The sequence below is a fragment of the Pterocles gutturalis genome, unplaced genomic scaffold, assembly GCF_000699245.1.
Source record: "Pterocles gutturalis isolate BGI_N339 unplaced genomic scaffold, ASM69924v1 scaffold34027, whole genome shotgun sequence".
Taxonomy (NCBI): Eukaryota; Metazoa; Chordata; class Aves; order Pterocliformes; family Pteroclidae; genus Pterocles; species Pterocles gutturalis.
In genome coordinates this window covers 1,279-18,969 of record NW_010113881.1, presented here as the reverse complement: position 1 = coordinate 18,969, position 17,691 = coordinate 1,279, and the positions used below count along the sequence as shown (strand labels likewise).

At 38.2% G+C, this 17,691-nt stretch overlaps 2 protein-coding genes across 3 annotated transcripts; one reads left to right on the top strand and one right to left on the bottom strand.

The window, feature by feature from the left end:
• The first annotated feature begins 424 nt into the window (after positions 1–424).
• TEX30 (testis expressed 30) lies at positions 425–5,654 on the top strand. 2 transcript variants are annotated; one of them, XM_010074678.1, is made up of 5 exons: positions 425–485; positions 829–1,001; positions 2,405–2,456; positions 3,944–4,152; positions 5,341–5,654. In XM_010074678.1, the coding sequence occupies exons 2-5, from the start codon at positions 879–881 to the stop codon at positions 5,512–5,514; spliced, it is 558 nt and encodes a 185-aa protein (XP_010072980.1). In that variant the 5' UTR covers positions 425–485; positions 829–878; the 3' UTR covers positions 5,515–5,654. The 2 variants fall into 2 exon arrangements, with proteins under 2 accessions (XP_010072980.1, XP_010072981.1); XM_010074679.1 differs by lacking the exon at positions 425–485 and having other exon boundaries at positions 775–1,001.
• Positions 5,655–7,905: 2,251 nt separating this feature from the next.
• Positions 7,906–16,974, bottom strand: KDELC1 (KDEL (Lys-Asp-Glu-Leu) containing 1; the record flags this gene model as incomplete). The annotated part of the gene is made up of 9 exons (XM_010074680.1): positions 7,906–7,923; positions 8,140–8,244; positions 8,739–8,828; positions 9,186–9,395; positions 9,982–10,219; positions 11,253–11,425; positions 15,302–15,379; positions 16,145–16,350; positions 16,747–16,974. Coding segments are annotated over 9 exons (1,346 nt in total), but the record flags the coding sequence as incomplete, so codon positions are not given.
• Positions 16,975–17,691: the final 717 nt, after the last annotated feature.

The window sequence follows — 17,691 nt, the reverse complement described above, 5'->3', positions numbered from 1 at the left end:
CCTCTGGCATTCTCCACCCATTTCAGGTGGGCAGCAACTGTAAAGGTAGCAGCTTTGTGAGGCCACTGACAGCCTCCTTCCCTGGGCAGTGCGTCTGTAGGACCACTGCCAAGGAGAGCCTTTGGGAAGCTGTGGTGGCATGAAATAGTGTTTCATCCCAGCCCTGGGGTGTTTTCCATTTTGCTTTCAGAAACTGCAGCACATACAGGGGCACCTGTGCTGTTCAGTCCCCTTTCATTCAGCTCATCATCAGCTGGTCCTGTGTCTCATTCAGCTCCTCCAGATGTCTGTCGGGACTGGAGGCCCTCTGCCAGCCTGGCGCTGGCTTTGTCTGAACCTGTGCTGTCTCTTTCCTGTCTTTGTGGAAAGTTCAGTCTTTAACTATATGCAGGCTGCTGCTCCACTGAGTGGTTACCACTGCATAATGCTTGTTGAGCTGTGTGCTCATATTCTATATTTCTGGCGTTTAGGCTGCTAATTAGAGAGTAAGTGCCTTGTTTATCTTCAAATATTAATTATACAGATACATGAAGTATGTACCTTGTGATGTCTGCCATCAGTTATTATTGAACACCTATAGAAAAAAGTAATTCCTGTAGGTTTTGGTGGTGGGTTTTTGTTTTGTTTTGGTTTTTTTGTATAATTGCGTGTAATATCTCAAACTAGCATATTCAAATCTTTTTTTCATAATATTCTTTTCATCATAATTTGTAGACTGGGAATGTGCTTTTTTTTTTTTTTAATTATTTTGGGTTTTGTTTCATTTCTAGGTTAAAGTGAAAATACCTTTTGGAAACAAATATCTTGATGCTATCTTTTCTGTCCCAGAGAAGAAATCAAGATACGGAGTGATTCTTACCCATGGAGCTGGAGGAGATATGAATTTTCCTCATTTAGTGTCTTTGGCAGCCTACCTTGCATCCCATGGAGTTCTGTGCCTGCGGTTTACCTGCAAAGGCCTTAACATTGCCTATAGGACTAAGGCCTTCAAAACAGTTGTGGTAAGAGGTGACCAAATTATGCCAAAGCTTAGATCCATGGGTGCACAGGATTAAAAAACAAACAAACAAACCAACCACAAAAAAACCCCCCCCAAAACAAATCTTGTCTGCTTCTGGCTTTCTTAAATTACCACCAGCTATTAGTCAAGCAGCAATGGGAAAATTTGAAATGATGGCTAGCTGAATGAAGCAGTGCCCGTGAGCAGAAGCAGCAGGAGCAGTTTTTCTACAGGCAGTAGCTGGAACAGCTACAGCAAATATGTGGATTTGAGTTCAGGGAGAGAAAGAAAAACTTGAGAAAAGGATGTGAAGAAAGCAAGGATGTTTTGTAGAAAAACAGATGGGAAAAAAATGATTTAGGATGGAAGCAAGAGGTAAGTGTTCTTGGTGGGCTTGCTGAGCAGAAGAGGATTAAGGGATACAGCTTTGGGAGCGGTTTGGAGAGGAAAGAAGCTGACCTGGGAATTGTGCTGGGTCTCTGTTCGCAGCTAGGAGAACAAGACTTTAAAGAGTAGGGGACTTGGTCATAGGAGGAGCTGAGGCAAAAGAGAACGGGAGTAGTATATCGGAGCCCTTAAACCTAAACAGTTTAAACTGTTTTATGTGTGTGTTTATCTCTTTCTGCTGCTGCTGTGTTACTTAAGATGTTCATATATACCTAGGTTTTGTTAAAATTAGCAACCTTTTGTTCTGTCAGCTTCCTGTTCTGGAGTGCATAGGGAAGAGTGGAAATATTCTCTTGATTAGCTACTTTTACTGGGTCATGGGAAGGTAGCTTGAGTGCTTTGCATTGAGCATCAGATGTTTTTATCAGGGAACTAAGTCCAGTTCTTAAGGAATGCATTTGTATAATAATGTTGTTAGTGAGTTTATATTAATATTCTGCTGTGTAAAGGTAGTTTAAAGGCCTCTTCTAAGAAAGCATCTGATTAGTTACCTCCTTAAAACTGAAAAAAATTGTTGCTGAATTTTATTTTTTTCTGCCAAACAGCTGATTGTGTCTTAAACTTTTTGTTGGAAATACATGACCTCAGCCTAACTGAAGGGCATTTTTGCTAATTTATTTTGCCTTTTCATGGGCTAAGAGTGTGCATGTGGTCTGTTACTATAACTAAGTTGGTACACAGTAATAACTTATGTTTTGGTGTCTTGATAGGGCGTCTGAAATTTTAGACTCACTGACAGCTAATGTTACATTGCTTATGTTTATTATGTTGTTGCTGCAAAGTGCTATGAAATCATTTGTGTGAAAAAACAAGACAGCAACTTGTATATAGCTGTTCTGTTTAATTTGCGGCACTGAAAGAGCTTCCCATTTTGTGTTTAGTAGCTACAAACAAAAAAATCCCCTGCCTCCCAGCTGTCTTAATTCTGACTTGTGATGTTTCTCTTTATTTTTTTAGGAATACTTAAAGCTTTCTGATGATTATAAACTTTCAGGTGTCTTCCTTGCAGGTATTGTTTTCATTATCTGTAATTTTTCTCTCTTATACTGCCTCTAATGATAGCAATGTGTAATTACTCCATTTTTGAAGTCTATCCCATTTTGCTAAGAAGTGAAGGAACAGATGTAGATGGCGGTTTCCCATCTGAGGTGGGCACTAAAAGCTTGCTGTCTAACGTGGGAACAAGCTGAATAAACTCCCTCCAGAGGAAGTTGGCTGTCTGCTGGGAGGACCTCCTTTACAAAGAGTAGAATGCTCTGTAATCTTAGTTGGTTAGCAGTCCACTGGCTGCCATGGGAACACAGGTGCTGAGCCCACTTACAGATGTGCATTCAGGTGTCTGAATGCTCCCAGCCCTGTAGCTGGTGGCCCCACTGGGCAGGTGTGCAGCTCAGCTGTCTCGTGGCTGGCTTGAGCAGCGCTGCTTCTCAGGTGGCAACTGGAAACATCCAGCTTGCAGCTTGCACTGCACTATCTTGGGAGCATGTCTGTCTAGACCTATTCACTCATGATGCCACACATCTCCCTCCAGAACGAGGAAGGAAAGAGCAATAGAAATGTTTTCCAGGTACTTTGGGATAAAATTTCCTTGCTGCTTGTAAGTGATGGGGCATGAGATCTCTGATAACCATGTGTACTTTTTAACTGCAGGTCTTGAAGAATTTTGGTTACTGGTAAATGGAAAACCATTTTCCCAAAACAGGTTTTGGTAGATAAAACTTTGTAGCAGTCAAAAAAATCAGTTACATGAAAAGGGAAGTAGATAGGTGTGATTAGGAGTAATTTGTTATGGGAAACCCTGAATGTCCTCTGTCTAAGTGAAACCGAATCTGTGCTGATGCAAGTTAATCCCACTGGAATCAGCCACTTCTAACACTCAATTACAGAGCGTTGTCAGCTCATATGCCTGTTTGAGGAGATATTTTTTTTATCCCCTTGCTGCTCCTGACTCTCCTCATGCTAGAAGTTCACTTTTTTTTTTCCTCCTTCTGCCTTCTACTTTTAGGCTGAAGTGTGAGGTGTGCATAAACACTTGCTGGATTTGTTTTGGGGGTAAGGTGCATAAAACTTGGGTTTTAATTTGAGCAGATTAAGGTTGCATGAAAAAAAAATATACAAGATAATAGCACTGCTATCTTGAATTTCAAGGGTCTGGAGCATAGGAGCTGTCCCTTGTTTCCCCCTGCCTCTAGGATGGGCTGTTGTTCCTTCCCGTATTGCAAAGGATCCCTTTGCATTTATATTTTCTTTTTTTTCCCCCTGCTTTTTTAAGTGGGGATGTGAATCATAACCAGACAAATGTTTTAGCAGAAAATGTTGAAATTGGGATTAATATTTTTCATGGAGTAGATGAATAAAAGCATCCCTAGCATTTTGTACTACTGGGATGCTGAAATACACACAGTTGGATTGGTTTTAGGAGTTGTTTACTTGGACGGAATGTAGATGAGGTGACAGCAGATATACTTTTTTCCTTTATTTTAACATGGGAGAAAGGCCGTTCCATGGGCTCACGAGCTGCTGCCTCTGTGATACGTCAGCTTAGCCAGGATGGTGGTGATGGTGACTTCATTCAAGGTCTAGTATGTTTATCTTATCCATTGCATCGACCAAAACTTCAATCCAAGCTTCGGGATGAAGATTTATTATTTATCAGGTGTCCAGTGCTGTTTGTCTCAGGATCAGCAGATGAGATGTGTGAAAAAGTGAGTACCCTTGTAAATCCTGCTATGCAGGGGCAGTATGGAGGAACAGAAGTGAGTCTGAGTGACATCTCTACTGGTATACACAGCTGTGACTTTGATTAACAGCCTTCTCTAAATATGTATTTCTTCTGAAAAAAGCCTTGGTAGGAAACTTCATTGGACATAAGGAAGCCTGGTGGTGTTTTCTTTTGCTGCTTAAAACTTCTGGATCATGCTTGATTATCCACTTCAGCAAACTCATCTTTGGGCTACTAAAATACTGCTGATTTAAATGTTTTGTTTTCATTGATAGGATTGTACAAATTAAAAGCCACCTATGGAAGGAGCAAGTTATTTGCTATTCTGTTTTAACCATTTCAGGTTACAAGACATAAAGACCATGTTGTGCTACCAGTTTCATATCACATTTTCATGACAAATTCTAGCAAAGCAGTTTTACCCAGAAGTCGGACTTCTGTGGTCGAAAGCTATATTTTTGTAGAGATGAAGAACAGGTGTGCAGAGATGAGAATACAGTGGGTTTGTGCCTTGTTTTCTTACAAATAGGTATCTGTTATTCTTGAACAGTTCAGCGTGAATTTGGGAGCGTGTGCCGTTGGCATTTTCCATGCTTGGACCGTTCCTAAGCAGTCATAATGCTGTTGTGAGGAGCTGTCACCAAAATAAGTCAGGCTAAACCAGCTAGTTTTTTTTTTGTTTGTTTTTAACTAGGTTGCTAAACCAGCAGATCATTGGAGTGCCCTCTTAATGGGAGCTGCTTCTTAGATCTCTTGGCTGAGAAAGTTGAACAAAGTTCAAGCCAGTCTCTAGGGAATTATATTGCTACTCTGGCACTGTAGACAAATCTGACTTCAGAAGTTTTGTCATTTTATTGCTAGTACGACCCTCTGGCAGTAAAAGTGTATTCCTTCATCAGTGGGGGGAAGGAGCCTGCACAGGGTTGTGACCTTTGCAGTTTTTGAAGTTCTGATTTTCTGCTGTTCTGTGTCTGAGGGTGAACCTTTGAGCAAATTCCATTACTGAATACAGTATTGTCACATCTTTTCTGTCAAGGTGGTTTTAATGTGCATGCAGGTCCATTTTGTCTTTAAGAGCTGCCTACTATGTGTTGCACAGGCAAAGCGTCTAGGAGTTGCACAGTTTGTAGTAGCTGATTTTCTAACTTTCTTATTCTTATTTTCTCCGTAGCAATTGCTAGAAGGTGTGGCAAGCAAAATGAAAGCCCCTAAAAAAATCCATTGGATTGATAAAGCAAACCATGGGATGGCAGTCAAAGGACGAACAACTGATGATGTCATGGAAGAAATAAATGCCCAGGTTTTTTCATGGCTTAGAGAGAATATTGAACCGGAGCACAAATGACTTGCAGTGTTTAAGCAGTATCTTCATTTAGCTGTTCCTAAAGGCAGCAAATTCGAGTTTGTTATTTCTGGGAAATATATATTTTTTTAAAATGGATGTTTTCGGAGATTTAAGTGAAAATGCAAATAAAACTTTTGTATGTGAATGAAAAAAATTATGCAAAGCAATAAAGAACTTTTTAAAGGAAGGGTAGAAAATTTACCAAATACTTAATATCGTGGCAGCATTGTTTTCTATATTTCTGTGCACGGAATTGTATATGACGCTTAGTGCTCAGTATTAACAAGTGACTTTTGACTAATATTTGAAGTAATACACTGGGAAAATCTATTTTAACAGCAAATCTTTAGATGCATTTAATTTCTGAGTATATTACTGATGCTATACTTGTTTGTAATTAGAACTACTGCTTTGTAGAATTCTGCAAGCACATCCTCTGAGGCTGGGCAGCATAGGTTGTACTACTCTGCCTTGGTGCTGTATCGTGGCCCTCCAGCGCGCTTTAAAACCTGTGACGCAGCCTGCGTGGGGAGGAGGGGAGTGGGCACGTGGTAATGCAAGCACAGTTGTGTATCAGGAGCAAATAACAGGGGTCACTTCTGAAAAGTCACACTTTGGCAACTTCCCTTACATAAAGGACTGGCCACAAAAGAGGTGAACATGGAAGACTTAAATAAAAGCTCATAAAAGACAAATTGTTTATACTGGTGGAGGAACTCCTGGAGGATAAAACAGATATGACATGTTGCATGAGGCTTCTGTCAGGAGAGCTCGGAAGAGGCAGGTGGGGGGTCTTCAGCTGAGCTCTCATGTTGCAGAGTGGAGACAATACTCTGTGTGCCTGCAGCTGCAGGCTTCCCTACTATGGGCTATGAGTAACCTGCTGGTATAACCAAAAGTTAGAGCAATGTATTAATTGCTTTCAGCTAATCCATTGACAAGTATCAGCTGAATGATGAGCCCTGAGATGAAATGGCTGGTTGGTCCCAAGAAAAGCATCTTGGTTTTGTCTACTGCAATGGTGGTCTCATCTCCATGGCCAAGAGTTCCCTAAAATCTGTGCTGGTCATCCTGCATCTTCTAGCTTGCAGCTTGCTGCTGCGGCGCGACCAGTTGAATGTGAGCAGGCAGCTTTAGCCTGGAGGTTGTTCTTGGAAGGAACTGTTGTGCAGGACACTGCAGAGCTGCTTAAATATATGCTGAGTCAGCCCTGGTGAGTTGAGAGCATTTCTGTGATGCTTTGGTTAGGTGCTTAGATTGGATAGCTTTATTCTGGTGCTATATTGTACCAAAGATCTATTCAAAACTCTCAGCTAGTATAGTTAAATTATAATATATAGTGTTTACCACATGATGAAATGAACCATTCCTTAAGTTTGCTTTTACTGTAGTAAAAATAATAGGCAGGTGAAACTTAAAAATCAGATACAATATTCTTCTCTTCTTTCCCACGTGATGCCTCAAGAATGCTGATTTCCCAGCAGTAATGTTGTTCAATAAGCATAGCACTAATCTAAATGTTTACAAAGCAAATAACCCTGTGGTTTTTAAACTCACTGTCTGTGCTACAAAGAAAATAAATCCTCACTTTGGACTGGAAACATATGCACGAACTTTAGAATTTGATAAATTTAGAGTTGACTTCAAATCCAACTATGGATCATTGTCAGATGATGCTGATACGCTCAGAAAGTAACAGTTGAATTAGGTATTTTAAAAATAGACTAGACTCATGAAAGAATGATAGGTTTAGTTTCAGTAGTCACTGCTCAATGCTACTTTAATTCTTTTCATATTGACAAAGAGACTGAGTTTCACAGACAAAGCGTCTGTGAAAAATTGTACAGAACTTAAAACTTACCTATATTCCTGAAATGTCCAATAGCATTGTGTTTTTCATTTAGGTTAAAAAGATGCATTACAAACCCCACATCATTGTCTTTGAGAACACTGATTCTCCCAGAAGGAACAAAGTTAGGGCCTGAGAAAGACAACTTCGGATAGGTATAGGGGTTGGGGGGGGGTAGATTTACAACTGTTACCCATCCTTTTTTATAGAACCCATTTGTGAATAGACTCAGTGTAACAAGCATCAGTAAAAAGTATCCGCATTTTCAAGGTATCACAGGAGAGTAACACGTGACTGATACAAACATGTTTTTTATTTAAAAAAAATTTAAAAAATGTTTTTGAACAAGGCTCTGCAACCACTGCATGATAGAAAGGAAATAGGAGGTGCTTGGCTTTCTTCCATGTGTAGATCATGATACAGTAAACTTCATCATATCCGTGGATAGTATCCATTGTCATTTTAATCCAAATTTTTCTTCTTTCCTTAAGAAGACAGTCTGAATGTAGGTGAATATTAAAAAAATATTTTATTTATTTCTGTCAGAGTTCATCTTTGGCCTGTAGTCAAGAAAGAAGAAACAGTTTTCAGTTAATTGGAAACTCAATTTTTAACTGTCTAATCCTGCAGATACATGAAGAAATGTTTCCAAGTTCGATAGGTGTTAATGGCCTGGTAACCGATACCATGGGGTGTTGAGCAATGCCTGTTCCAATTTGGTTAAGTACGAACTGAAGACATTATGTGCTTTACGTTTAACACTGTAAATACTGTACCTTTTTTCTGTGGCAGGTACATGGAAAAAGGTCATCATCAGGCTGCTGCACTTTCTCCATCCCATCTCTGATTTTTGGCTCGCTCACTTGCAAACTGGCATATTCCTAGTTTTAAAAAAGGAAGGTATTGTTAATTCATAAACTTGTTAGATTGTACACCTGGTTGTAAATACCGTACCAACTCAGCTGACTAATTCTGTAAAAACTCTGGGGCTACACAACCTGACTCCATACTGTACCACAGACAGGGTAAGTGGATACTTAACTGCTGACAGGAGCCCCTTGGGGTGCCTCACTGGCGTTTCAGTATCTCAGTGCTAATGCACAGGTATTTTCAGCTGTGGTTCACAGGGTGTGTGTCTGATGTGGAATTCTTTGATCATTGTGGACAACATACTCTTGCAGATTAAATCAAGATTTATGGGATCCAATTGCTTCTCTCAAAGTGTCAGCATAGTCTTAAGGGGTTTCATAGAAAATAAATGCATGCAATGTTTGTAAAACAACTGGACTGGCCAATTCCCAGCAGCTCCATTGCCCTAATTTTCTTTCTGTGGAATTTCAGTTCATGTGGTAGTAGCTGTTAAAAATATACTAACCTGGAAAAGCTTGAAATAGTAACAAAAAATGTGATCTCCCATGAGATTGTTTCTTGCAAATTCTTGTCCAGATTTTGCAATACTTTTTGCCTGTCAAAGAAAGTAGAAGTCTTCCTAAAATTCTCAAAAAATAGCCATAATTTCAGAATGCCAGTATTGATTCTGGAGTTAAGTATAGTGTTGACAGTTCAGGATAACTTATTTATTTAAGCATTCTTAAAAGTAAGGCATTCTTATGTAAATACTCTTAAATTTTTCAAAAGTTCAATTTAATTTCAATTAAGGGTAGTATGTATTTTCTAAAAAATGTTTTTCTTGTTTGTAGAGATGACAACAATAATTTTTAAGTCCTTCTAATAGATTCTTTTTTTTTTTAAAACACATGCACTTTTTGTTCTTTCTAATTTGGCTGGAAACACTGACGAGTAATTTTAAAGGTATATTTACCTCTTCGTCATGCTCTTTTGCCCACTGTAGTTTTTCTAGTAGATCACTCAGGTCACTTTTAAATGGAATATAATGTTTCCATGGCTGCAGCTCATTATAAAAATGCTCATAGTAGATGGAGTCTTGCTTCAGCACCACACTGTTTCCTGCTAGTAGATAAGGCAATCTGTATGCTGCCACTGTGCCATCAATATTAATTTGATATTTATACTGTAAAGAAAGTGACCACAAGTTATTAACAAACAGAAGAACCAAGTAGCTTGGTTAGGTTATATTATTCTCAGGGCACTGGTATTACTGACTTGCTGATATTGAGAAATGTAGGATTGGCTAGGCAAGCATCAATGTTTAAGTAGCTTTTATTATTTAGTTTGGTATTCATCACAGTGCAGGGTACACAGAGATGCCCTCTTCATCAATTAAGTTCTCCGGAAATTCTTAAGACGCTCATCCTCGGATGTGAGGGTAGATGTGCCACTTCATCCACTGCCTTTCCCACTATGTTAGTTATGTTAGTAGTCCTGATCGCTGAGTCAGGAAAAAGAAATAAAAAGGAACTTGAATTATATAGATTACACAAGGTTCTACTCAACCTTTAGATGTAAATCAAACATTATTATTCTCAGCCTAAGAGCTACATGGCAGTTAATCCCACTGGAGGGATGCCTATTCATGCTTGTTATTGGTGTTGTGCTGAAAAACTACAAATCACTTTATATTCAGTAATATATACAAAGTTATTTGATAATGGGAAACACTGAGAACATAGCTCTGTGAAAAATGGTTAGTGGCTTACCTTAAAAAAATCAAAAAATGAAATGTGCTTAACAATGGGGCCATAAAGGCTTTCATCATGTTTAAAAAAAAAGAAGTTTGTGAAAGCAGCATCTATGATCTCTGGGTATTTTCTGCTCAGTTTTACAAGTTCAAGCCTCTCTTTGCGGCTGTCACGCCCTCTCCAGAATGCTGTGGTATTCTTGTCTTCCCATGATGGGCCAGTGTTTGCTTGAACTGACATCATATCCAGACTGACTCTGGAGGAGAAAGAAGTGATTTAATAGTAAAGCCTACTGATTTTTTTTTTAAGTGCAATTACTTAAGAGAGTTTACAATACCAACAGGCAAATACCAAGGATGAAGGTAAGTCATGAGCACACCCGTATCAGTATTTTTGCAGTGATAAAAATAGATAAGGAATGGCAAGTTTACAGGCTTGTCGCAAGCCAGCATCAGTTCAATGACAACATGGTGTGTGGCAAGAGTACCTGTCAGTTGTCATGGAAAAAAATGGCTAAAAGTGGACATGGTTGCCAGACAAAGGAAGGTGACACAGGGTAATGCATCAGCTGATAATGGTAATGAGGCGGTCATGACAGTCCAAAGCATGTTTTTTCTATAACTAACTGAATACAACATATTTCACTTCCTGTGCTAAATTAAAACATAAATTAGGGAGGCAGGAGTGAGCAAATATGGGAAAAGTCTTCATAATAAAGACAAGGAACTTGAACTGAATGCAGTACAATGATCACTAAGTTCGAAGTGGATAACAAGGATCTCTTAGAAGGTGGCTTTGTAGTGTTTCAAGACAGTGATAGAGCAGTTATGATGGCCAGTTATGATCAGGAATCAAAGTGGAAGATCGTAGGTCCTAGGCTGAGAATTCTGGCTACGTAGGGCTTTAAAAGGTACAGGAGAAAGACTCTAGGAAATCAGGAAAAAACAGATCTGGCCAGTTGTCAACATGTTCATGCGGGGGGGGGGGGGTAAAAACAAAGCAAACAAACAAAGTACCTAGCCTTGAAATGTTCCCTCTAAGTGCTGTTTGCAGGCACTTGACCATGTTTACATTAATTTTGACTTTTTAAATACAAGTGAAGTATTTTAATATATGTCATTTATGTTATACAATACATAACTTGGTTAAAGATATTGATTACACAGATATTGTCTACCTACAGGGTGACAATGTGTCAATGAATAAATACAGAATAAAAAAGTTATTAAAAATATATTTTTGGAAGATCATTCACTGTGATTTTTTTTTAATTTTAAGCAATTTCTTACCGTCCCATAGTCTCCAAAACTGAGTCTGTTAAGTCATATGTTGGCATGACAATGTCTTTTGACTCACTGGACCCACACCATGAGAAGATGGGGTGCAGGTTCTGTGGGGACTTCCTTTTCTCCAGAGGCCAGTCCCCCAAATTAACAAAAAATTCTACATCTGGCATTTTCACCTAAACAGAATAGGCAGAAATGTATTTTAATACAATGCAGTATTCTTCTGCTGGCATCTTGCATTTTGAAAACAACCTCACTAAAAGAAAAAATAGCCAGGTCTCTAATACACTTCATGTACTTGTAATACATAGTTAAAGTTTAGAAACATACTAGAAGTCCTGAGACCACAGAGTAAAGCCTACAAGAGAGTATTTTTTTTAAAGATTTTCACAAAGTCACATATTTGCTCTCTCTTTTTTTTTTTTTTTTTTTTTTAAGGGATTTCTCCTTTTTTTTTTTTTTTTTTTTTTTAAGGGATAGGAACACCCCAGTTCAGAGGATGGTTTCCTGTTACACTTTACAGGTAGATTAGCCACACAATCTTTGTGCCAGGCTAGCACTGGGATTTAGTGAGCAATCAGTCATATAATTCTAAGGTAGATTGATTGAACCACCTTGTTGATTGTATGGAAAATTACTGTTGGGTGGTAAATAGGTTTTCTGTCACATCAGTGAACTGTTTTGCCCTGTGTCTGCATGATGGCTAAATCCAACTGAAAAGAAGTAACAGAAATGAACAGCCGTGATGGGAGAGACCACATTAGTCAGTGCAGAGGTTAATTATTAAGCATAACACCCTCACTTAAATAATCTGAAATCACTGTCAGCCAAAAAGCAAGGAAAATACTGTTGATGGCCAGGAAATGTTGTAACAGCAGAACAGAGGACATAGTTATTCTGGTATATGAAGCTTTGATACACCCCCATCTTGAGCATTATGTGTAGTTCTGGTATTTGCAAGTGAAATAAGAGAAGGTACAACGAAAGGCGACTACTATGATAGGGATGGATGAGCTGCCTTGTCAGGAGAAAATGGAAATGGTGGGACACTTCAATCTGGAGAGCATGAGGCTGAAAGCAACATATAGTTGACTTTTATAGAACCCTGAAGGCATGGATAATGTGAATGCAGAACTAATGCTCTATCTGCTCTTTGTTCACCCTCTTCATGACATTAATTTTTTTTTTTAAATATAAATCTCCACTACATGCCCCTCAGTTACCTCTTTGAAAGCAAAAGAATATTAGTCCAATTAGCTTGTCTTTGCATGCCCAAACGGACTTCTGTGTAGTTCTTTTTGAGACAGTGAAATGAGAACTACAGTCTTCACAAGATAGGCATGTCACAGGTTTTATACTGTGACATAATATTTTTTCTTTTGATTTTGCCTCCCTCCTTAATAAATCTTAATTGGGTATTTGACTGTTACAAACATCTGATTATTATACTCTAATTTTTTTGAAAACTGTTGGATAACTCCAAGATCTCTGTCCTGACTAATAACAGATAATTTAGAGATCATTATTATTTATGTGTGATTAGGAACATTTTGTTCAAGTATTATCGCCACCTATCTTAAGAGCTACATGAGAAAATACCTTCTCTGAAGAAGGATCAATTCTGAATGTTAATAATTCTCAAATTAAAATATACATATACACATAAAACCAGAGTTGAAAGATTTTGCTGACAACTCATCAAATATATGCATCAAAGCATTTATCCTCTCAAACTTATTCTTCAGATCCGAATGGCTGGTCACAGGCTAACATTTCAGGATTTTTCTGTAGCCCAAATAGGTTTGATTAAGTTTCTCAATTTATCTTTATGGACAGAGGTAGAAATTAATAATTTGCCAAATATCAAACACTCTCCTAAGTGGTTGAAAATATTTTTCTCTAACTTGATGACATGGGAAAACCTTTGGCAGAGATACCCAGAAATTCTAACGACAGAGACCCAAAGCAGTACTTTCTGTCTTCAGTATCCAGACCAACCGAAAAGGTTTTATTGTGTACCTTCATTTCAAAGGAGGTTTGGCCGTGCATTCCAATCTTCAGCACTAACCTTTATTAGTATAGTGCCATCTAATGGTTATAATGGACATTGAATGAAAAGTTACAAATTCTGTTTTATCTACATCCTCAATGGCAGAATCATTCAACATGTTAAATCTTCTCCAACCCAATAGTTCTATTGTCTTTCAGTGACACCATCTTAATAAAAACTCCTACAGTATTTAATGGGGATGAGACAAACTGTGTTTCTTAGATTTGTAAACAGTTTCTGTCTTTGGTGTTAGCAAATCTTTTTCAACACAGCCCAAATACCTTTCATGCAATTTAATTCCATTATTTCTTATCCAACACTACTGACACCAAGAACAGCTTACTTCTATCTTCCATAGAGCAACCTTTTAGATAAAGGCTACCTTCACATCTTCCCTTAGACACTGCCACATGAAACAGTCCCCACTTAAATGAATCTTCATTTGTACGTCCAGTCATTCTTACAACTTTCCTGTGCAATGTCAGTAATTGAAAAATCTTTCTTGAAGCATGACACCCAAAGGCAGATACAGCAGTGTAACTGATCCATTACTAATCCTGACTACAGTGGAAAGGTTATTTTACATTTCTTTAATGTGTTTGTTCTGTTCATGTGTGTGTTGAGCTTTTCGCAACAGCGTGCCACTGTTGACCCATGTTAAATTTGTCATACTGTAACCTTTACACTTCTCTGAAGAAAATAACCACACTCCGTATTTTAAATAGGTGCCATACTGATATGATTTATCCAGCCTTTGTGTAGTATCCTGCCCTTATAACTTTATTTTATCCATTTTTCCATACAATTTCTCTTACTTGTTACGATTTTTTTTTCTTTACAATGCTCTACTGTGACGTGCTTGCAGGCTCTTTAATTTTTTCTATCTGAAAATTCAATAAGCATATTCTCTAATCCATCATTAAGTCAAAATATAACTAGAGTTATTAAATGGGGACTGAACCTAGGACAAATCTCTGAAGAATACATTTGTGACACCTTTCACCTCTCTGGAAACATTGGCAACTATTATTTAAGTAACACTTTCCAAGCAGGTTACAGTAGTTTCTTCTAGGCAAAGTTTTTCCATCTTGTTTACGAGAAACTTGTCCAACTTACCCTCAAAAGCCTAACTAAAATTAAGATACTTGACATCCATGCAGGAAGCCTATTACCTTACTATAAAAAGAATAGGTATAACGTGATCTTTTGATGACAAATCCAAGTCGTTACATACCAATTACCTTATCTTTCAGCTCCTTGTAAATGTGTTTATTTTTTACTTCAGATTTTTAAGGAATTTTTTTAGGTGAACAACTCCATACTTCAGTAGCTGCTGTCTCTTCTTTCTCTCCTTTTTAAAAGACAAAGTGCTTTGTCTTTTTACAGTCAAAAATAGATATTAACTTGGATATCTTCATATTTCTCTTACTACTCTCTTTACATAATAATCATATTTATGTGTGCTGAAACTTCAGCCCTGCTATATTCTGTCACTACGTACATATGATAGGTTTTTTCCAAAGTTTCCCTAGGGAAAAGCCTGCATGGTGCTTTTTGCTTGTACATCAAGGGAGTTTGCCCACATGCCACCTGTTGGGCTTTTGGTGCTCTTTCTCAACCCTTCCCATCTTGTTTTCAACATATGGAATTTAATGGGGAATGATATCCATTCCTTTTTTTTTTTCAGTCATCCTGTAAAGGGTACTAGCAGAGACCGAATTTTCTATTGGACGCTACAGGATAAAAAAAACACACTCTAAATCTACCAAACTCTCCTATAAAAGCCTGCTATTCCATTAACATTCGTAATACTCCATACACTGATCAGATAGCATTCTAGAACATTCAAACAAGGAAAATTCATCTTACCTTTCCATGATTAATCAAAGAACAAGAAGAGCTTTTTAAAAGAAATAGCAACAAATATGCTCAAGTACATTTGTTAAGCCCAAGCTTCTACAAATTCAGACATACAGAATAAACGACTGTAAGATGTACTCACTTTTCTTGTCAAAGAAAGCAGTATGGCATCCATGAAAATTCTGAAGCCAACATGTTCCCCATATGTCTTTATATACACCTGAAAATAAACAAAGGTTTGACTGGTCTGCCATTTTCATTTCAGAGAATGGCTGGCAGAATTTAGAGCTCTCTTCATCACTTGGTAAGTAACTAGTCAGATAGACTGTGTGGCTGTATAGATTTATGAATCATCTGGAAAGATTTAGAAATCTCATCTCTCCAACTCATCACAGAAAAGTGACCAAAAAAAAGGGACAAGCTTTGCTTACTTTTGCAGACATTTTAGGTCTGTCTCATGGAAACAGAAACTGGTTGCCCGTTTCTGTTGTGTTCCATTGTTCTCATTTCCATATGAAACTCTACTGAAGTCAGTACAGTTTTGTTAAAAAGAGTTGTAGCCCTGATCATCAGTAGAGATAAAAGTGGTATTTCTTTACCTCAGAATTATGCACAAGGTAATTTATTGATGCATGTCAAATTAGATGATCGTGACACCCCACAGCAATATTACTCACAGAACAGGAAAGTGAATTAGCATTTAGGAGACTTGGGTCTGTGCCCAGTACTCATATTGATTGCTTGGAAAGTAATTTGCCTTCACTGTGCTTCAGTTGTATTCTGGACAAAAAGCACTTTACAAAGTAGAACAGATATTATTGAGCTCATATACAAACTGCAAAGTATTCAAGGACAGAGAAGCAAGCAAAGGAAGTTTCTTAAAGAACAGACAACAAGAAGCCTTTCAACTGGGAACAGCCAAGCACCTAGTTTTATGACTTGCCACAAAATCCCCATATAGACTTCAGATCAACCCATTCCGTACCTCGTTATCTTTGATTGTGTAATGACACAAACTCTGTCTTTGTCCAAACCTCTCTGGAATTTCTTTTGCAATCTTATCTGGATCAACAATGGGAAAATTTGCTAGGTCTCTTTGGATCTGTGGAATGATTTGAGGGCAGTTCATCTCTTCCAGCCACACACTGCTCTCCTCCTCAGGGCAGTCACAGTTTTCATGGTAAACAGGTCCTATCAGGAACACAATTATTATTTTATTTTTAAGAAGTCACACTATTGAGCTGTTGAGATCAGAAAAGGGGGTCAGACACAGAACATTCATTGCTTAGCGCCAAACCTTCATCAACACTAAACGGACATGTTTCCATTTTTTTTTATTCCAATGGAGTCATGACAAGCTATATCAGCTTCTGAGCCCTCTACATGTATTCACTAGGCAGCAGCTTTAACAGTATTGGACTCTTTTTACTATTTTGAATAGTACACTTATAATTAATCCATAATTCCAATGGGATTTGATAGTCAGGAGACATAAGGAGGTCCCACAGAATCCTATGCAGACATTCTGGGATATTGTTTGTGAGAAGAAGCCATGATAGGAAATGTGTGTGTAGTGCTGCTTCTTACCTTTTAAAATGTATGGAGACTTTGCAACATGTTTATCTCCAGTTTTGACTTCTATCTTCAGGTTTTTGTAGCTTGCGTACATCCTGTATCTGACAAGGAAGGAACCATCTTTCCTGTCTAATACTTGCACGCCAACCCGAGTGAACTGTTCATCAGGAGCAGTGATCTTCACCTGGAATGCATTTTCACCCGGCGACGAAGTGAACCTACCAAGAGAATAAGCATGAGCTTAGTAAAAAAAGAAACACACAACAGCATTATCAGTCTGAATTCCTTTTCAAGCTGACAGATTTCCAATGACTTCACTGAGCCACGCTAGGTCTTTACGAGCACATCCTAATGGTCACAAGCAAGGCATGATTTTTACAAAGATAATTTTGTTAGGCTACCTAAAACGTCTCATGCTGTTAGAACTATTAGGTATCAAGAAGGTTCCACTCAGATACTCGTGAATACACCCCCAAAATTACTTGGTACTCTACATGTTGAACAGTGTTGGAAATACGGTCTTTGACTATATGGGAACAGAGCACCTTTAAAAATCCAGCATAGCTCTTGATTAGTAGTAGCTCAAGTGTAAAATAATGGGAAGGTAGAGAGCATGCACATAAATGGATACTGGTAGATATATCTTGGTGTCCTGTCCTGTAGGTACAGGACATGGGGCAACGGTTTTAAACTGAAAAAGGGTAGATTTAGATTGGATGTAAGGAAGAAATTCTTTACGAGGGTGGTGAGACACTGGAACAAGTTGCCTAGAGAGACTGTGGATGCCCCACCACTGAAGTACTTAAGGTTAGGCTGGATGGGGCTTTGGACAACCTGACCTACTGAAAGATGTTCCTGCCCATGGCAGGGGGTCAGACTACATGATCTTTAAAAGTGTCTTTCAACCCAACCTTTCAATGTTTATATATAAAAAAAAAAACAACTAGAATATGCCTC